The sequence below is a fragment of the Myotis myotis genome, unplaced genomic scaffold, assembly GCF_014108235.1.
Source record: "Myotis myotis isolate mMyoMyo1 unplaced genomic scaffold, mMyoMyo1.p scaffold_m19_p_6, whole genome shotgun sequence".
NCBI lineage: Eukaryota > Metazoa > Chordata > Mammalia > Chiroptera > Vespertilionidae > Myotis > Myotis myotis.
The window spans coordinates 24,302,741-24,324,690 of NW_023416368.1; the positions used below are offsets into that span (position 1 = coordinate 24,302,741).

Genomic DNA, 21,950 nt, shown 5'->3' on the forward strand with positions numbered 1-21,950 from the left:
CTATAAAAGTTAGGAAGATGGCCATGGTGTAGAGGTCACTGAACTCGCCCCCTCCCATGAGTAAACTCAATTATGGATCTATGCAGAGAGAGAGCAGCTTCACCGGCAAGGCAGCAGAGGGCTGAAGGAAGAGCGTCTGACCAGAGAAAGAGGCCCAGGAGAGAAGGCTGAGGAGCCAGGGGAGCCTCCTGCAGCTGCGAGAACCCTCCTGGGCCTGAGGAGCCGTGAGCGCCATGACATCCCCCTCCGCTTTCCGATGTTGGGCAGGCCAGGCTCTATTCCGGGCTTTGGCTGACCTGCAAGATCACAGCAGCTCTTCCCAGCTACTTTGCCCGGAGCCTTCTGCTTCCCGAGGAAAGAGAGCCAGTGGGAACAACAGGCTGTTATCACGGAGGCCTGGCCTCCCTGCCCAGAGGCCCCACCCCAGCAGGCCAGTGCCCCAGGGGCCCTAGCAACTGCCCAGCGCCCATGGCTTCCCAGGACTACCAGGCGCAGGAAGCCTACACGGAGGTCACACCTACACAGATCCACTTTCTCTACAATAAACAGAGACTTGCTAGAGAAGCCTGGGAGCACAGGCCCTCTCTGGGAACTGCGGGATTAGAGGGGGGGAGTTGCAGGAGAGCGCCATTTTTTATGTCCCCTCTACCTCCACAGGTGGGTTGGGGCTCTATCCAGATGCTCTGGCCTACCTGCAAGGTCGCTGCAGCGTGTTCCCAGGCACATGCGCGGAGCCCATTTAGGCCCTGAACAAAGGAGCAAGCAGGATCAATCCGCCAGTACTACACGCACCTGGCCTCTCCACCCGGAGCTGCTGCAGGTTCTGCAGGCCAGTGACCCGGATGGATGCCTTCCAGTGGTTCTCAACCTTCTGGCCCTTTAAATACAGTTCCTCATGTTGTGACCCAACCATAAAATTATTTTTGTGGCTACTTCATAACTGTAATGTTGCTACTGTTATGAATCATAATGTAAATATCTGATATGCAGGATGGTCTTAGGCAACCCCTGTGAAAGGGTCGTTCAACCGCCAAAGGGGTCGCCACCCACAGGTTGAGAACTGCTGCACACCCACTGGACTCCCAGCAGGCTGCCCCGACCACCAGGCACACACAGCCTCCACAGAGGCCACTTCTACATGAGGCCAGTTCTCCAAGATTAGAAGAGACAGCTATTTCGTCTAATTCATGTGAACAAACATAGAATGTCAAACAAAATCAAAAGAAAGAACAAGGAAAATCTCCAGAAAAAAACCCCAAGGACTCAGCCGGTGTGGCTCAGTGGTTGAGTGTAAGCCCATGAACTAGGAGGTCACCGTTGGATTCCCAGGTTGGGACACATGTCCCAGTTGCAGGCTAGATTCCCAGTAGGGGACGTGCAGGAGGGAGCCAAAAGATGATTCTCTCTCATCACTGATGCTTCTCTCTCTAAAATAAATTTTAAAAATTTTTTAAAGGATTAAACTGATAGAACACTTGGGTGTTTGAAAGTTAGGAGAGATTTATGTAAGTTGGGAGAATTTGGGGCCTGTTAATAAATTTAAAAAACAGTAAACAAAACAAAGAAGGAAAAGCAATAATTGTTAATGCAAAAAATATGATGCAGAAAGGAAAAGTAACAGTACTTTTTGCATGGCTCAGCAATAAATATTGTTTGAGAGTAAATTATATGAGCACTGAATATTGATCTAAACAGAATTAAGATTTAACTATATTGTAATGGTGAGGATATGAAAATTGGTGTCGAGAAAGTGTGAGCTAAATCCGTATCTTATTATAGGGAAGTGAATAGATAACAACTACAATTGGATGATCTAGGGTAGTGGTCGGCAAACCGCGGCTTTCGAGGCACATGCGGCTCTTTGGCCCCTTGAGTGTGGCTCTTCCACAAAATACCACGTGCGGGCGCGCACATACAGTGCGATTGAAACTTCGTGGCCCATGTGCAGAAGTCAGTATTTTGTGGAAGAGCCACACTCAAGGGGCCAAAGAGCCGCATGTGCCTTGCGAGCCGCCGTTTGCGGACCACTGAAGGGGTAGCAATATAAACATGGTATTTAAAGACAGAGAGGTAAATGCCCCCCCCCCAAAAAAAAAACAGCTAAAAGGATTGAAAGTGATTGCTCTGGGGAATCAGGGTTTGAGAACAGGAGGACTGGAAGAGAGTTATGATACCAAGCCTTGCCACACTATTTGAATCTTTAAACTATGGACACACATAACTTTGATTTAAAAAATAAATTAAAAAGAAAAAGAAATCCTGCTCTGTAGTAAGCATTGCCTCCTTCCTAATCATCTAACCTTCTCAGTCCTAGTTCCCCTGTTGGCATCAGACCTCTCATCCTTCAGGAAAGCACAGCTCCTCCTACCCTCCCCTCCCCCAGCCTATGAAACCACTTAAACTGGGTTTAAGCTCTGAAGAGTCCCTCTACATACAGGCCAGCAGCTGGTTTGTTCTGGAGAATATGTGTCCATCTTGGCAGGTCATGTACAGAGAGAAATGTCATGTACAAGCTGGATCCAGGCAATTGGTGGCCAACGGGGAGACAGGAGGGGTAGCTCCATCAGTGTAGTGATCTTGTATGGTTGCCAGGAACACACACCTTCCTCTCCAGTTGACTGTTACTTCCTCCTGTTGTATAAAAAAATCACAGTCAAGTTCTGTAACTTGGTGTCAACTGGTGTTAAGCTAAATCACAGGTCTTTGGCGGTTATTGTCTGTCTCTTCTTTTCAGCTTCCATGGCTTTTCTCTCTGACAGGGAAGGGGAGGAGTAACAGAACAGTATTTATAGGTTATATAGATTGCTAAGTGCCATTAAGAAAGATTGGGACTAGCTCCCAAATACTACAGAAAGGTCAAGGTCAGGTTAACTTGGTCAGCAGCTAACAAACAAATTGTCACTAGTCCCCAATTTGAGCTCCATGGGAGCAGGTGCTGCGTCCCAAGTTCTCTGCTGGACCTGTCACAGAGTAATCACATCAAAATATTTGTTGAATTAACTCATTATATTTCTAGACCTCAGCTATTTCTGATGAAGCCAGGCATCTACACAGAAGAGACCCCATTTTTCTTCAGTTTTTTTAGTCAACCTGAGCTAGAGAATAGAAAATAAATAAATGAGCCAAGTTTAGGCTATTCATAATTATTTTTATAATTGTATTTCTTCTGTATTGGGTCAAATGAAAATCTTTACAGGCTTTAAACACTGAATACTTTGTGTTACTCCTTCTCCTGTATGAAATTAAAAACACTGTTTCATAAAATATCTGGGAGGAAATCCAGCATAAGTCTGAAACTGACTACTAGGATGGCTTTTTGTTAAAAAGAATTTTTTTTAGAGGGAGGGAGGGAGGGAGAGAGAAGGAGGGGGAGGGGAGAGAGAGAGAGAGAGAGAGAGAGAGAGAGAGAGAGATTTGTTCTTCCACTTATTTGTATATTCATTGGATATTCATTGGTTGATTCTTGTTTGCCAAAGAACCCTGACCAGGGACTGAACTCCAGGACAACACTCTAATCAACTGAGCTACCCAGCCAGGGCTTAGGATGCTTTTTTAAATACCAAATATTGAAGTCTTCCAGAATGTCTTTTGTTATTTTGGGGTGTCTTTGCTTTGCAAGTACTCAAAGTACATGTTTAGTCTGCCATTGAACCCTGGCTTAGAGTTTTCTACACAGACTGTTGCCTGTGGAACATTCAAGGGTCCAAATGAAAAATGTAAAAACAGTAACCAGTCCTTTCAGGCACTTTGACACTGTGATAGGGGAAGAGGGGCCAGAGAGGGAAAGAACTGAAGGAACAAAGCAAAAGAAGTTTGTTTTAGTTTTTTGTTGTTTTTGTGTGTGTGTGTGTTTTGGTTTTTTTTGTACAATGCCAGTAGGCAAAGGGCAGTCTGGGCCCTCAGTGTAGCCCCTATTCTGCAAATCCATTTTTAAATAACAACTCCCCAGTGACATCCCATTTCCCCCAGAGTCTCCACTGACCCCCTCCACTAACACCATAGATAGCAGAGTGTTGCTCACTTTTTCTAATACACTGAGTTGATAAGCGAGCAGAACCTAATGTTTTCCTTTTTATTGGTTTCAGGTATATATCTTGGTATTCCAAAAGGCAAATCCAAAGATAAAAATATTAAAATAGAATTTATTTCCCATGCCCCTTTAAGGAAGTTGTAAACTTTTTGGATGAGATAGCTCCTTTATATTTTTCACTGGAGGGATCTAGAAATCAGCAGCCATCTACAGCAATGCCAGCTCTCAGGTGTTGCCATCTCCTTCAACCACAGATCTGCTGAAATCCCCTCACTAAAATCTCTGCTCAAATCCTCCAACACAAGGGCTCTTAGCAAAGCATACTCTGTGGACCATGTAGACTGCCAGAGCCTTCTTTTCTGTATAAAACTGAAATCCTTTTTGTCTCTGTAACTTTCATTTCCCATCTAGTTATACCTCTCGGGCCGCATAGAACAAGAGTGAGGCTTCTTTCACATAAAAGATTTTACCCCTAAAAACATACATCCATTTTTTCTGCAGGAACAGGCATGGCACAGTGCAGTGGATACAGCTCTAGGAGCAGACAATCCTGGTTTAACTACTGGGTCTATCATTTATTAGCTGTGTAACCTTGGACAAGATGTTTAACCTTCCTGATACCTCACTTATAAAATCTCTATATATAAAAGCCTACGCAACCAAATGACTGAATGACCAGTAGACTGGTCACTATGACATGCACTGACCACCAGGGGGCAGGTGCTCAATGCAGGAGCTGTCCCGTGGTGGTCAGTGCACTCCCACAGTGGGAGCACCACTCAGCTGACTGACTGGCACCAGACACATGGCTCACAGCCTCTCCCGGGACTGACTGGGCACCATCCTGCAGCAGGCACAGTGGGGCCGGGATGAGCAGGAGCAGCGTGGCCCAGCCCAGGTTCAGGCTCCTCCCCGGATGCCTGCTGCTTCACGCACTAGTACATCCCCCAGGGGATGTTGGACTGCTGGTTTTGGCCTGAAGGCTGGCCTGCGGGGATTGGGCCGAAACCAGCAGTCTGACATCCCCCGAGAGGTCACAAATCATGAAAGAACGAAGGCCAGGCTGAGGGACCCCACTGGTGCACAAATCTGTGCACGGGGCCTCTAGTATGAATTATAATATATATACTTCACCTAGGTTTGTAAAACATCTTAGAAGGGGTAGCAGTTTGAATATAGGAACACCCCTTACCTTAAAATTCCCTCTTTACCTTCATTCACCTTTGGGAGAAGGTTATTTCAGGAAGATAATAAGCAAGAATAACTCATCATAGACTCAACTTCAGTTATTTGTTAAACACCCACTACACTAAAGTGATCATAGTCGTGTTGCTTGTTTTACTGTTAACTTTACCACTATTTAATAAATTGCCTTTAGGTCTCGTTTTTGCCCTAACAATAAAGAGGTTGCCCTAGAATTTACTCTCAAACTAGGCTGCTTGTTTCTATGGACCACACGTCAGTGTGCAGGGTGTGGTTGCAGCCAAAGGTTCTGGCTGCTGCAACCATCGCCTCCATGGTAAGTCAACTAACATAGCAACGTCGGGGAGGGCAAAACAGTCACAGGTGTGTTGTGAATGGAATGCAAAACTTACACCACCTTTAATGAAATAAGGATTGAAAGAAATGTTGTGTTTCAGGCTGTCCGCCCAAACCCCAGTGTGGAGCACCTACCTGGATCGGGCAGGGGGGTGAGGGGACACGTGGGGAGTGTAAGAAACATCTTCCTAAATCTGGGCTAGATATCAGAGTCACATGGAGAGACTGTAAAAATATGAATTCCTGAGCCTCTAGAAATACAACTCCATATTCTTCAGCCAGAGGATCCCTAAGAACTCTTCTCCCTTCACATTATTAAAACTCTTCCTTGTGATGGAAAACCCTTACTGTGACAGTCAAATACAGGTCTTCCTCTCAATGACCTAATAAAATAAGTAGACTAGATCGGGCCTCCTATCTGAAGCCATAAGCAACAGTAAAACAGCATCAGTGAAAATATCAAGAAGTAAAAAGTACAGAACAGGGGGATTAGGTTAGGGTGGTCAAAAGGTACAAACTTCCAGTTAAAAGATAAGTAAGTCCTGGGGGTGAAATGTACTGGGAGTATAGCGTGGTGACTATAGTTAACAATACTATATTGTATAGCTGAAAGTTGCTGAGAGGAGATCTTAAAAGTTCTCACCACAAGGAAATAATTGGGACTATGTATGAATGTTAACTAATCTTACTGTGATAATCATTTTGATATACATATATCAAATCATTGTTATATAGTTTAAACTAATACACTTTATATGTCAATTATATCTTAATAAAACTGGGGGGGGGGGTGGAGACTAAAGAACAGACAAGAGAAATTCTGGGAAGTTGGAGACAGAAGACCTGAAAATGGTTCATCTTCTAATCATTCTACCTAAGCAACGTGACCAGGGATGCACAGCCTCGAAGGCTGAGGGAGCTCGCAAGTCAGAGGATAGAAAAATGAAGATCTGCCCTAGCTGGTTTGGCTTTGTGGATAGAGCGCTGGCCTGCGGACTGAAGGGTCCCAGGTTTGATTCCAGTCAAGGGCACACGCCCGGGGTTGCAGGCTTGATCCCCAGTAGGGGGTGTGCAGAAGGCCGCCAATCAATGATTCTCTCATCATTGATGTTTCAATCTCTCTCCCCTTTCCCTTCCTCTCTGAAATCAATAAAAATATATTTGAACAGAAAAAGAAAAGAAAAATGAAGATCTGAGAGCAGAGAACAGAGTTCTGGTCAGCACTCTCTTATCTGTGGATTCCAGCCAGAGCTGGGATCACCTTGGGTGCCGGGTACTACCCTGCCCAGCCCACAGTGAACCCCGCCAGGCTTGTTCCCCAGACCTGCCCGATGAACTGGCGTGGCTGAGCCAGGACTATGTGGTCTGCCAAAATGTTCTAATTTCATCCTGTCTCCTACACCCACCCTGCCTTTTTTTTTTTTTTTTAAATTTACAAACTGTTGGTGTTTTTATTTTTTCATTAGGAGGTGGGGTTGTGTTTCTGCCACATGGTTTTAGAATCATCAACGCTGGGAACTCAGGAGACACCACATTTGGCAGCCCCTTCTCCCAGATCTACTTTGATTACACAACTATCTGTTTGAAAACAAAATAGAAAAAAAAACAAGCTCCCAAAATATCAAATGTAAGATATGCCGATGCCAATACATAAGCTCACATAATGTCACAGCTGGCACCTTCAGAAATCATCTGGTCCAACCCTCTCATTTTACTAATAAGACAGGAGGGGGCCAGAACAGGGAAGGGCCCAGCTCAAAATCTCAATTCTAGTTTTTGGCAGACTGATTAAAAAACAACAACCAAAACCAAAGAAAAACAACTAGATTTTGACCACACTGTCTCTTGGGAAACTATTGATCTGAAAAATAATTTTGCCAAAGCTATTTGAAATCGTTATTGACAACTGGCTCAAGTTTTTATTTTTGCCTTCAGTAAAGTTCTCCCCAGTTTGCTAACTGGTTTCAGTGCTTATAGGCATTGGGCCAAAAATTCATACAGTCACATGAAGAATACATAGCCTTTAGATGACCTAGTCTAGCAGCTCTTAACCTGGGACCTATAAACTCAGGGTTTGAACCCAGGGGATCTATGATTGAACTTCAAGAAGTTAGCAAAAAAATTGAACATACAGATGTGCAATTTTTTTTCTGGATTAGGAAAACAGTTTCCTTGGGTCCTCAAGGGAGTCTGTGAATCCTCACCAAAATCGAATTACTATCTAATTTCCTCAACTTGGAGTTGGGGGACTGAGGCAATGAAGATGAACAGAATTGCCAAAGTCACAGAACACAGTGAGGCCTGGAACTCAGATCTCTTCCTTTCCCGCTGCACCACACGTGGCCTGTGCTCTGCATGCTGACCAGAGATGATTCCAATTTTCCCTGTTAACTCTCTTCCAATCCGTGCTTTCACTACAAAAGGAATTCATTGAGAGAGTATGCAGCACTCAAGATAAATCAATCCCACCCCTGGAACAACGCCTCCTTGTACATCTCACAGCAGTCAACCAGGATCACCACCTTGAGCCTCTGTCAGAGATAGAATTTACACTCCGAGGCTCTCAGCTCCCTCACATGTGGGAGCTCACCTGGAGTAACTGGTGTTCAAAACCCCACCCTGGGTGGAATGTTATCTGCAGCCCCACCATAGCTATGTACACCAAGAAAAACTCATCTTACTGGGAAAATGGGCTCACTTAGAGTAAGTAAAAGAGTGAATGTAGATTTTTAATAGAATCTAATAAAACCAAGTGCTACAGGAGCTGAAGTATCCAATACATAAAGGCAGCTCCATTAGAAGTATAGTTTCTGATTCCATGGTAATGACAGATAGGCTGCTTTAAATTCTATTTGGAAGTATAGAACTCAAATGAACCTATATGTTTATGAGTAGGAAGTTTTTATACATTATGCTGTATGCACCTCCAAATTAATTTTTGGTTAAAAAAAATAAATCAGAGTTTTCAACTGTCCATTCAATTTATATTCTTATATCATTGATTTTATACAAATCTTCCTGGGATTCTTGGTGTGAGAGGATTATTCAAGATGATTATATCTCTAGTTTTCTGATATCAGAGCAAGAAGTTAATGCACAATGACTATAAATGACAAATCAAAAAATGATAACCAATATACTATCTCTGAAGCATACACAAGAAATTGATATGTTATCTGCCTTAGATAATGGAAACTGGGTAACTTGAATCAAGGATGTGAGAAATACGTTTCACTGCAAATCATCTAGTTCTTTTGAATTTCAACCATGTATTATTTAATCAAAATATTAAGAAACAAACCCTGAACTTTAAAAAGAGAAAAACAATATGCTGTATTCAGGTATACCATACAACTAATACAAATAATATTGAATGTAAACTGTAGTTGAAAAATAAAATTTAAAGTTTTTTTTAAAAAGGAGAGAAATAGCATCAAAAATATGTTATTTAGATGTAATTAACTTGCATAAGAAACAGTTAAAAGGGAATGAGGGTGGGGGTTGGTCAAGTGGCCCTTTTGTATTCAATTTTTAACTATATGTATGAATTACTTTGACAAAATATAAAACTGATTTAAAGAAAAGAAAATTCTCTTTAACCAACTTGTCTTACAGGTAAGACACCAAGGCCCAAGGTGGCAGAAACTGTGGCAGAGCCTATGTAGGTCCACACAGGTTGCTGTGCCTCAGGCCGGAGCTGTCCTTCCCATGGACAGGACCCTTCCTGTGACTGGTGTCCAAATGCCTTCTAATTATTGTTGTTCTTGTTATTATTATTAGATCAAGACATTTTTAGACCATTTCAATAAAACGGACCTCTCCTCATTTTGATCCTCTGTGCTAATAATTGTACCCTTTTTTTATTCATTCAATTACAAGCAAATTGACAGGAGACATTTATATGAGGCAGCTTAAACCCCAGCTAATGGAGTGCCTAATGACTAATTGATCAGATCCCAGCCCCGAGAGCAGCTCTGAGTGGCCTAAAGGAATTTATGCAATTAGTTTAGGTTTGGTAGAAATTGAGTGCATATGAAAGTAAGCTTTTTATGGTCTTGATTTATGAGGGCTGGACATTAACTCTATCTGCCAAGAGGTGAGCCGCCTAGCAAGCCCCGAGGGTGGGAGGCTCTGTCGCAGGCCAGGATGCTGGGTTCTGGAGCTGCGCTGGGGTGTGTGAGTGTGTGTGTGTGTGTGTGTGTGTGTGTGTGTGTGTGTGTGTGTGTGAGAGAGAGAGAGAGAGAGAGAGAGAGAGAGAGAGAGAGAGAGAGAGAGAGAGATGCGGGGGGAGGGGAAGCGAGCCGAGGAAAGAGAGAAATTGGGATTGAGAGTGGAATTCTGCCAGAGCCCTCTTGAAACAACGTGGTTCTCCCTCGCCAGTAATTCAAAATGAAAACAGTATTAAGTTCTAAAAATACATAAATAAGTCCCAACGAAGTCTGATTTTCCCAGGATAAACACTAAAACTAAAACGAGAGAGGGAGAGAGAGAGAGCTGTTTCAGTGCCAGCTAGTTTACCTCCAGTGCGGGGCTGGACAGGGGCAGGGAACTGACATTTTGGGGAGACAAGTACTCCGCGCGCCGGCGACGGGGAGCGGCGGGTGGGAGGACTCGGGAAGAGCCCGGGCCAGGCCGCCCATCCCTCTCTCCGCCCGAAGTCCGGGGCTCCCCAGTCCGAGCGCAGCCGGCAGGAAGCGCCCTCCGCAGGCGCCTGGTGGCGGCGGGGTCGGGGAGCCCGGCGGACCCCGGCCCCGCAGGGGAGCCCCGGGAGCCTGGCGTGCGCGGAAGCGCCGTCGGGCGGGGCGGAGGGAAGCCTGACCTGATCGGAAAAGAGCGATCGAACAGGAGACTAATTCGTCCGCCGGGGTCCTCGCTGGCTCCGTGTGCCCGCGGGGCGGGGTAACCGCGGGGCTCTAGCAACTTCGCGAAAGAGAGAAAGAGGGGCCGGGGGCTCTCTGCATCCCCTTTCTGCGCTTGGGGGTCAGAGTTGCGCGCCTGCGAGGTTGGAGAGAAGCTAAGAGCGGGTTGCGAGGAAGACAGACAGACAGACACAGGCAGAGGCCGAGGCCTGAGAGGCGGCGCGGAAGGCGAAGGGGAGGCCCGCGGAGACAGCGCCCGAGTGCAGCGCCCGAAACCCAGCGAGATCGGCGAGCAACCAGGGTGCACCCTCGGCTCCTGCTCCCGCGGCTTCTCCAGCCACAGCCCACGCGCCTGCTGCGCCCCCACCTCAGGCGGCCCCCTAGCCCTGCCGCTGTCAGACTTGGGTCTCACGTGGGGAAGGGGAAGGCGAAGAAAGTGTGCCAGATCTGTCCACCCAATTTCCGAGTTCCCTGCTTGACCGGACAACTTACATCAGCACTGTGCCTCCAAGTTCTCATCTGTGAAGTGGGGTTTGAAATGGTCCCTCCTCATCACGCTCACCGGATGATCTCTTCTTAGGTTATATAAATGTCTAATCACTAAGTTGTAACCAACTATAATTGAAAAATAAAAATAAGATGGCACCTACCCACAATGTTGTTTAATGATGAATAAATTAATGCACACACAGTGCTCGGAACAGTACCTGCCACACAGGAAGCCCTCAATATATATCTTACATCATTAGTATTCGTTTATGCAACAGACATTTGTGGAGGCCCTGGACTGGGTTCAGGGCGGCAGGGGGACTGGGCCGACGGAGTACCGGCTCGCCCTGAGGGCATTTACTGATCAATAAGTAAAGAGGGTGCTATGGGGAGAAAGAAGGACTGAGAAAGAGGTAAAGCGCTGTTGTGTGGCAGTGTGCCTGGGGAAGCACATTTAGGTAGACGGAGCCGCCTTCTCTGGGCCTCGGCCTCTCCTTCGGTAAGAAAGATGGACTTTTAGACGCTCTGCCCTCCTGCGGACGGGCGCGTTCTGGCGCTGGAGCCAAAGGTGGGAGCTGGGCGGGGAAGAACGACGGCGGGAGACCCCATCCCTCGCGCCTCCTCGGCCCAGGAGCCCCGCCCCCCGGGAAGGAGGCTGCGCGGAGAGATGCTCGCCGCTCTCCAGGGTTCTGCAGGGGAGAAAAGCTCCCGAACCGGCCGGCTTCTCCGAGGCACCGTGTCTTCGCACCATGGGCTCCTGGAGAGCGACTTCACCGGCCCTTGGCTCGGTGGGACACAGTGTGCAGAGGGACCTCTCTCATGCTGTGCGGCTTGCTCCTGGCAGCCACGTCCTGAGCGGGAGGGCACTGCCACCGTCCTCCGAAGATGAACGGACTGTGGCTCACAGAGGGAGAGCATGTGGACCACTCCAGGCCCTGAATCTGCCCCTACAACACGTCATCTTTCTTTTTCCGAGCATAAATAATGTTTTAAAGAGACCACGTATCCATTCGTGCCTACTATGTGTCAGGCCCTGGGCTTATGTGACTCCTGAAAGTTAGAGTCTGTTCCAGTGTTACAGATGAGGGTCCTGAGGCTCAGAGCCGTAGAGTCACTGACAAGTAGGAGAGGAAGTAGGGGCTCCCCCCCAGGTGGGTCCGCGCCAGACCCGGAGTTGTTCCCATCTCCGCAGGAAAGGAAAAGAGCGCAGGCAACGCAGGGTCATGAGAAAATCAGGCACACTCAGCAGGGAGAGCTCACCCCCTGATCCTCCCCCCTGATTCTCTCTCTGGGTACCAAAGGGCCCCATCACACAGCACCTCCTCTGTACCGATGAGCACCAGAGTGAGGCAAGGCCTCTTCTGATGTAAACAGGAAGGAAACTGGCTACCTTAGAATGGAAGCTTGAGATGCAGACCACCAGGTAGACCCTGACCCCACCCCCAGGGATACTTGTCTGTTCTTGATGGTCTCTGTTCTCCCCTACACTCCCTAGAACCTAGAGAGTATGAAGTTGGAAGGGATCCTTTCATTTTTCAGTCATTCACTCAACAGATATCTATTGATCTATTTATTGTCTGCCACTCTGGCCCAGACCTTGAGCTGGCGGCTGGGCTTGAAACAACAAAACTGACACTACCTTAGGCACTCAGAGAGGAAGCTGCTGGGCAGAGGTCACATGGCTCAGACTCCCGAAGCCTTCCCCCTGGCCCACAGATGACTTTCAAAGTCCCACCTTGACAGGCACAATGCAGCTTCCATATAAACAGCCCTGAATAAGGGCCTCGCCTTCTCTTGGTGCAGTTTAAAGAAACGCCCCCTCTGGGCCTTGGCCAGTGAGTGTTGCAAGTTTGCAGAATTTGGGAAAAGAACATCTGCTCTAGGTGGCTTTTCAATGACAATATAATTTTTGTGAGGCTTTCCAGCCATCAGCAGAGGCTTAGAGAGGTGGCGAGACTTGCCCAAGGTCACACGGTAGGAAATGGCCCACCAGGATGCAAGCCAGGCCTATGTAAACCCCAAACCGGCTAGTACCCTCCACCTCTTCCACCAGCCGCGAGAGGTGTGTGCGTCCAACAGACGAGTGGCAAAGGCGACTGCACAATTCCGGAGAAACCACAGCTCCCGTTGCTTCCTGAGCGAGTCCAAGTAGAAAGGCAGCGGCGCCGGGCCGGCGCACTGCGGGGTGGGAGAGGATGGAGTGCGTCCTGGCCCGGCCGCAGCCCCTCACCCCCCCCCCCCCCCCGCACACACACACACACACACACACACAACTTCCCCTTAGAAACTGGTTAAAATATTGGTGCGCGCCGGCAGTCGCAGGCGCCTGGACTGGACCAGGAAACGCGCGGGTCCCGCTCGTAACCCAGCCGGGCCGGTACTGACGCAGATCTTGCGCTCAGGCGACTCACCCCACCCTCTCCAAAAAAGTCTCCTAAACTTTAGAGGTTACTAATTTAAAAGAAAAACTCAATAAATAACAGCAGGGAACTTTTAGAATAGGAGATGGAGGCGGATATCCGGTTCTTTCCCGGGGGCCAGAAAAGCCTACGGCTCTTACCTGCAGGAAACCTCGCAGCCCGCAAAGGCGCGCCTGTCTGCAGCGCTTCGCTTCGGCGCGGGACGCTCCCGGCCGGCCGCCTCCTCTGCGGCCCGGCTGGGCTCCGGCCCTGTGTTTTATACCACTATAGGCAATTAATATTGCATCAGCCGTATTTTAAATTTTCAAAACCCACAATATAATGTAATGGCATAAGGGCATTTATTATTAAAGGACACCCGATGGAGAGGGAGGTGGAGGAATCGCTGGGGCTGTTACACAAGGCGGGGGCGAGGGGCTGAGGCCTGGGGGCTGAGGGCGATCCTCAGGTTTGCTTTCGCAGTGGTGGTGGTGGTGGTGGTGGTGGGAGGCGGGCACCGCGCGGAGGGGCGACCTGCTCGGCTCCGAATTTCGGGCTGGAGGTCTGATGACCCAGAGCTCTTTGAAGATACAGTGGAGAAATGAGCAGACGACTCCTGGACTTGGAGCATGAATTTTTAAATCATGAAGTGGCTCACAAATAAAAAGGTTTCCTCCCCTTTTAGAGGGAGTGGATGAGAGCGAAGGGAACTAGCATCTGTTGACCGCCTACTGTGTACAGGGCACTACCTTAGGAACTTTGCTGCAGACATCTTCTCATTTAACGCTCCACAGGGAAGCCGAGATAGACATTAGAGTGAGTAACCTCTTGGGGGACAATTCCAAAGGAATTCCTGAAGAGACCACCAAGGGGCCCCAACGGACTCTGTTCTAGCAAAGAACATTTTCCTCCCTCTGTGTATCCATCCCCTCCTTCCCCGGATGGCTGTTTGAATGTATTAAAATAATAATGCTTCCTATTAAGCACCAACCACTACCAGGAGCCTTAAATAAACAACCTTAGTCCCGACAATATTCGCATCTTCTTCCAGCATACGAACAACAGGGGCTCAGAGAAGTTAAGAGACTGGCTTTCTGGTCGTTCTGCCAATAAGTGGAGGCATTGGGAGCTCATGCAGCCGTCAGGCTTCAAAATTTGTCAGCCGAGTCAAGTTGAGCAAACAGAGGCTGATGGATGGGCGCGGAGGGAAGTGACTTGAAACACTGAGGTCTGGGCACCACCAGCGGTGTCGGGATCTCCCAGGAGGAGACAGGTGAAAGGATGAGGCTTCCAGGGAAGAGGGGAAGGAGAGGAGATGGCATGAGACTGGCCTTCCAGGAAGTGACAGCCAGCCCTTCTGGGCTCTCACTTTTAAATCCTTTCCAAAACTCCTTAGCCTCTGAGAAAGAAAAGCACTGCGATTCGGGTTGAAAAATAAAGCATTTATTTTAGAAGTTAATTGAAGGGGTAAAGAGAGGAGAAAACTTAATATTTTATTTGTATCTGTTCAGAGAACGAAACCAAAGACCACACAGCAACACGCAAATTACATGAAGCAACGAAAGATAAAATGTGATGGGGCTAGAGAGAGTGAAGTGAGAAGGATCCAGGCCGGCGGTCTGGCCCCTCTTTCCACCCAAAATTATAAGTGAATCTCCACTGAGAGGCACTCATATAAGGGGGATGAAAAGAAGCGACGTTAAATAAATAATGGGAAACAAAGATGCTAACAATAACAACAATGAAAGGGTGACGAGGTTAGATGTGTTGGGAGGACTTGCATATGACTCGGAGAAATTACAATTACTTTCAAGCAGCCGCCTCTACAGTGCGCTGGGAGTCTGGCTGGATTAGCGAGCTGGGGTCCAACGCTATCCGTCAGTCCGGAACCCTACCAACCCCTGGCTCTCCAGCAGGCGGTAATTACCAGCGGATGGACCAAAGCAGGTGTCCACTGCTGCTTGCAAATAGCTAAGCCACCCCAGCATGTAGGCCCTTTTCTGGAGTAGGACCTACATGGAGAACCACTCAGAGCCCGGCAACTCCCCGCACAATTTCCCTGAACTAATCCATGCTACCTTAGAGAACTTACAGCAAACCAAAGAATGAGATCGATAAAATTTAGGTGGGGAAGGGAGTAGTATAAGGCTATCCTTTGGAAACATACATAATTTCATATAATCTAAATAAATCTCCAGTACATCTTCGTGCCCCAGTTTGACTTTGTATTATTATTTATCACTTCCTTCCCATCCCTAGTCGAGCTTAGCAATGTGGCCCCTTCACCGCAGAGTCGTGTGGTCGGTCCAATTCACTAACCCCTGCGTTTGGGCTCCTGCCCTGAAGTCGCGCAGTCCAGGGCGCAAGGGAGGTTTTCAGCACCACGGACAGCACAAGTCCCTCCAGGCTGGCCTTTCGTGAATTTTTCCTGGGTGCCAAAACTTTTCTGGTGGGATTAGAATGGGAAAAAGAGAAAGGGAAGGCCGGGAGACAACCGGGTGGGATAAAGGGGAAAGTCTGTGGCTTCGGTGAAGAGAGGCTGACCTGCCAGAAGACGTCTTGGAGTCCCCCGTTCCCGTCCCCCCCGGGACGAACACAGCTTTCCCGGCCCCCAGAGGCTGAGCCCCGCCGCAGTCAGTGGACAGCCGAGTACTTCATTCGTTTCTGTTTCTGTCTCTGGTTGCAGAACCAGACCCTCACCACGTTCTTTTTAAGGTCCAGTTTCTCCGCGATGGCCGCGATCTTCTCAGATGAGGGCCGAGGCTGGATGGCGAAGTAGGCCTCGAGCGAGCGCTTCTCCGGCGCCGCTATGGACGTGCGTTTGCGCTTCCGCTCGCTGCCGTTGAAGAGCTCGGGCTTGCTGTTCTTCTCTCGGTAGGCGGCCTCGGCTTCCTCCAGCCACGCCTGGAGCACCGGCTTGAGCGCGATCATGTTGTTGTGCGAGAGAGTGAGAGACTCGAACCTGCAGATGGTGCTCTGGCTGAGCGAGCCGACGCCTGGGATCTTGAGGTTGGCCAGCGCCGCGCCCACGTCCGCCTGGGTCACCCCCAGCTTGATGCGCCGCTGCTTGAAGCGCTCGGCGAAAGCCTCCAGCTCTCGTGGGTCCGACTCCACGTCGCTGAGGCATGCGGGCATAGCGCTGTGAGGCGCCACGGCGTGTGGGTGACTCATGCCCATGGCCTGGTGCAGGTGGCCCATGGCGCCCAGGTGGTGCGGGTGGATCTGCGCTGGCATCACCGAGTGCTCGGGGGCGCCCAAGCCGCTGACGCTCAGCGTGGGCGAGATGTGCTCTAGCAGGTCGCCCTCTAGGCCCTGGTGCACCGCGTGGTGCGGGTGCGAGGTGAGCGCGGCCGGGTGGGAGATGGGCACGGTGGACGAAGTGGACGTGCAGGGCACGCTACTCATGGTATGGTAGGTGGCGTCGGGCTTGAACGGATGGTTCTTGCCGTGGGAGACGATATCCACCGCCGCCAGAGCTTCGGCGCGTGCCAGCAGGCTCTCATCAAAGCTTCCAAATATATTACCCTGCAGCTGCAAGCGAGAAGGCGCACAGCACGGTCAGTGGGGAATACTGTCAACTCAGGATTAAAACACATTTTCAAGCAACCGAGATGCCTCTCCTCAAAGCCCAGGTCATAAAAATTAATACGGAGACAGAGGCTCTGCTGGAACAGACGTGCGGATCAGAGACATGAATGAGAGAGAGCGCGCCGGGAGAAAGCGCGGGGGAGACAAGCGAGGGGTTCAGACAGCGGCGATTGTTCTGGGCGACATGAAAAAAACATGAAGCGAGTGCCTGTCAAAAAATGTGCCTTGGAGCGGTAATTATGCTCCACTACGTACCTGCGGGGCTGGGAGACAGACTCGGCGCATGGCCTCGGAGCCGGAGTGCAGGCTGGAGAATTTGGGTTCTTGAAGCACCGGGTGCATGCCGAAAGGCTGCTTGGTGTTCATGGCCATCATCTTCGCGCGCCTAGCAGGGAGGCAGCGAGGGACATGGATCGGGCTCCTCTCGCTCGCTCGCCGCGCTCCAAGTGAGCGCCGCTCAGCACCCGCGCTCCCCTCGCCCTCTCGCTCGCTGCCTCCCCTCTCCCCCACCTGCTTCTTCACTCATCTTACAAGCAGCCTGCCAGGAAGGGCCCGGGAGCGCGCAGGCGTGCTCACGCGCCGGGACTCGCCGGGGCCGCCCCGGAGGCAAGGCCAGGCTGCAGCTCTCCGTGCGCCTCTCTGCGCCCGCCTCGGCATTTATACCCCGGCCCGGCCGGGCCGCTCCCGGCCTGCCCCGCCCCGCCCCGATCCAGCCCGGCCGATCTTCCGGATTCTTTCTTCTTCTTCGTGGACTTTTTTCCCCGCCAAAGTCCCAAACCTCTCCCTCCTGTCCCAACTCGCACTGCCCAGACAGAAGGGTAAGGGTAGCCCAGGCTGAGCGGGGCCCAGAAGCTGACTCCCCTCCCCCGCCACACACACACACACACACACACACACACACACACACACACACACACACACACTCCTTGTCGGACCGGCTGCCGCCAAACTGCCCATTTCCAGGGCGCTCCTGGCCCCACGCCCGAGCCGTCCACTAGAGTCCGGCCCCGCGACGCAGCAAAGAAGCAGGCGCCTCCGAGCGCCCAGACGGGCTCCGGGAAGGGTGAGGGGCTGCCATCATGAGCCCAGGTGACCCTCACCCCCAGTTGCCCGGCGGCGTTGTTGAAGTGGGGAGGTAACTGCCTGCCCAGTCCAGGAGGCCTGTGGCTTCCTCCCCACCCTTGCCTTGGCTTAAGACAACTTGGCCCCTTCCCCCTCTCCTCAACCCGCCAGCCTAAGGAAGCTTACTAAGTACTTTTTAGAAGTGAGTTCAGGACTGAGCAGCGACCTTGGGAGTCGGTGCACTTCTGCCTGGCCGCCAGCGCTGGCAGGCCCCAATCCCCATAACAATAGTGACCGCCGCGGAGCTCCTAATATGTGCCGGGCAGCTCAGAGAGTTGGCTCCTGGTGTCCTCACACCCTATGGCGTAGGTGCTGTTATTGCGTTTTACAGCGGAGGAAAACCCGGGTCAGAGGGGTTAAGTAATCGGCCCAAGACAACATGGCTGGCTGGGAACAGAGCCATTCATTCACTCGCTCCTCACGGTATCCATTCACAAATAGTTACTGGTGGCCCACTGTGTGCCAGGCGTCCGCGTCGGACTTCCCAGGCTTTTAGTCACTTAGCTACCCTGTCTTCCTTTCTGAAGTTTCTGAACGGAAGTGCTCCGGTTAGTATTGCCCGCCCCGCCTCCCCCCTGCTCGCATCCCCTCTCCTTCCCTCCTCTCCTTTCCCTGCACTAGTAAACATCGTGAATAATGGATGGGGAATCCTGGGACTGTGGCCGCGCCGCCCTCCGGAGAGAGCAAAACCAGGTTCAGAGAGAAGCCCTGAGCGCCCAGCTGAGCCCACGTCGCGGAGGCCGCCGCCTCCACTAGGGGAGAGAGGCCTCGGGGGTTCAAAGATCTGCCCAGCCTGCGGGCTGAGCCTCGCGCGCCGCAGGGTTTGGGCGGGGCGGGGGGGGGGGGTTTCCCAGATGTTCACACGGCGGGGGCGGGACCACCCAGTGGCCTAAAGGGAAGGTCTGCCTAGATCCGGGTTTCCTGTCCTGGGGTCTCCCCATCCACTGCGTCGGAGCCCTTGGCAGCTCCGCCCTGTAACTTCCTCAGAGGGCTCAGCCAGGCCCTTTTGCTAAACCTCTCTGAGCCTCAGCTACCTGGCTCTACAATGGGAATTTCACTCGCGTTTGCCTTTTCCGGTTCTGGTGAAGACGTTTTGAGCCCAAGTAGAAAGGAAAGCATTGAGCACCGATCCCTCGTGCTCAGTAAACCTCCTCACAACCTGGTGCTTTGGGGCACAGGTCCTGCCCTCGGATTCAAAACGCGTCTCTGCCTCTCGCTGGCTGGGAAGCCTCGAGCCATCTCAACGTCTCTCTATGACAGTTTCCTGTCTGTTAAATGGGGATAATAGTTGCTCCTCCACTGATGGTTGTGAGGCATACACTGAGATAAGTATTTGGCACAGTGCCTGGCACATTGGAATCATGGAATAAGTGTTCCTCTCTTCTTCCTCCTTCAATTTAAAGAGAAGGCATTTGGGAGTGGGAGTGTCCTGGGTCATCGCCCTGGAGATGGCTGGTCTGCAGGTGCAAAGGGGCTCATTGGTCTCCTCCATTCATTCAGCACCTGCTTGGTGCCAGACCCCATGCAGGGGGCTGAGACCCCGCTTTGGGTCCACTCCTTCCTGGCCCTCACAGAGTCACCAGTCTAACGTCCACTGCAGAAAAAGGACTGGGCACTTGCACAGCAGTAGAGGGATGCAGATTCATGCACAGGGCACAGAGCAAGGCTGGTGGGATTCTTGGAATACAGAATATGCACCAGAACCGTGGGCCTCAGGAGGGCTGGGGTTTGGACAGCATTCTAAAACCGGGTCTGTCTCACAAGGAGAGGGCTGGACTAGATGACTGCTAAGTGCCTCAGCTCCTGCAAAAGACTGTCGTTCTGGTTAATTTAAGTGAAACATATTTTGAGCAAATCAGAGCTTTTCTCCAGAGACATTCAACTCCCCAGAAGCTGAATGCAGTGTTATTTTATCACTCACCAGCATCTAGGACCATTCATTCTTGTTTCTGCCCAAAGCCAAAAAATAAAAGGGGAAGGGAAGCTGGGGATACTGCATCCTCCAGGGAGAAGAATATAACTAGCCCAGAGCTGGTGCCTTGAGACCACACTCGCTCCTTAATATCTGAGTTGTCTGTGAAGCTGAACCTCCAGAAACAGAGGGAGAGGCCCATCCACAACCATCCTTCTCTGCTTTGTCCCCTAAGGGGCCTGGGAGATACTAACCAGGGTTGAGGTCAGGCAGGGGTCAGAGACAGAGCAAAACCAACAGGCCCCCTTAGGCCTCCAGTGCTGACCTTCAGCTCACCAGCTTCCACTCCAGCATCCCAAGGCATTAGGATCACAAATCAAAACCCAAGCTTGCGTCTGGCAACCTGTCTTCCCTGGGTGTTCCCCATCCTTCTTTTTAAGGTCCTAGCCACTCTGGGAAGCCAGCAGTGAGATGATGCCCATCCTTCGGGACAGTCTTTCTGAGAAGGCCCTGGAATAACGGACTGGAGAAGAAAGGAGGAAGAGACCATACAGAAAGCAACTGGAAGGGGAGCCTTAGAATACAGTTGATAATGTTCTCTACACTTTACAGGATTTGCAAACTTAAATTCTGTTAGGAGCAAGTCCAGTAAGATAAATGAGCGGGGCTCATAAAAGGGAAGATGGGGCCGGAACTGGTTTGGCTCAGTGGATAGAGCGTCGGCCTGTGGACTGAAGGGTCTCAGGTTCGATTCCGGTCAAGGGCATGTACCTGGGTTGCGGGCACATCCCCAGTAGGAGATGTGCAGGAGGCAGCTGATCGATGTTTCTCTCTCATCGATGTTTCTAACTCTCTGTCTCTCTCCCTTCCTCTCTGTGAAAAATCAATAAAATATATTTTTTTAAAAAAAAGGGGAAGATGGGGACTGTGATAAACTGGAGAGCACATACCCGCCCCCTTACCTTAAATGAATGAATGAACTTAATCAATTGTAATTAAATTACAATTAAAATATACCCCCACCCCTCCACACACACATGCATACACAAACATACACACACACACACACCATATAGGCCAAACAAAAAACCGGCTGAGGGTCCAAGTAAGAACCATGTGGGCACTTATGCAAATGACATTAAGGGGCATTTTCTTCATTCTACAATCATTTCAAAATACCTGCTGACTGCTGGGTCTTGTGATCGATTCTGCAGATATAGTGCACACTGTTTTAGGGACTCAGAGTCTAGTGGGGACATAAAATTGCCACATGTAAGTTGAAATCAGGACACAAAGTGCTATGTCCTCCGGAAGGACCAGCTCTGTAGGGATGCTGGGGCAGGGGGCAGAGGCATTTTCCTGTGGGTCAGTGGTTTTCAACTTTAGTGCGAGTAGGAATTATCTGGAGCCTCTTAAAATACAGCATCATAGGATCATAGAGATTTTGACCACAGGGACTAAGTTGACTTTTAATAAGACATCCATGATTCACATACAGGTAATCTGGACTCAAAGAGACAGTTTTCCTTCTTTGAGCTTTTTGCATTGTTCTCTATTATCCCTTAGAAAGAATGTGCTGTTTTATGATCTGTGCTCCTTGAAGGACCCTGGGACTTCTTTGAGGATGAATCTTACCAGTCCCTGTGCCATGTCTACAAGCTAGGCATCATGTAGGAGCTTATACAAGAATTTGTGTTGAACGAATACAGGCATGAATAGTATCCTCCCCAGGATTCTGACCTATGATGGTAGTGACAACAATAAGAGCCATTTATGGAGTGGTTTTTGAGTGTCACGCTCCGGGCTATGTGCATTAGACGTATTGTACACTGAATCCCTACATCAAGCCAATGAGGTTGATAATATTACCTCCATTTACAGATGAGAAAACTGAGGCACAGAGATTGAATTGCCCAAGGCCACACAGTTAAGCATTGGTAGAGTGAGGACAGGAACCCAAGTTGATTTTAACTAACATCATAGGCTATCACCAGTTTCAAGGCCCCCCAAGC

The 21,950-nt window shown here is 49.8% G+C and overlaps 1 protein-coding gene across 1 annotated transcript; it reads right to left on the reverse strand.

The window, feature by feature from the left end:
- Positions 1 to 14,800: 14,800 nt before the first annotated feature.
- POU4F3 (POU class 4 homeobox 3) lies at positions 14,801 to 17,351 on the reverse strand. Its single transcript, XM_036314661.1, has 2 exons — positions 17,160 to 17,351; positions 14,801 to 16,847 (listed from the first exon to the last, which is right to left on the reverse strand). The coding sequence occupies exons 1-2, from the start codon at positions 17,277 to 17,279 to the stop codon at positions 15,951 to 15,953; spliced, it is 1,017 nt and encodes a 338-aa protein (XP_036170554.1). The 5' UTR covers positions 17,280 to 17,351; the 3' UTR covers positions 14,801 to 15,950.
- Between the last annotated feature and the right edge of the window lie 4,599 nt (positions 17,352 to 21,950).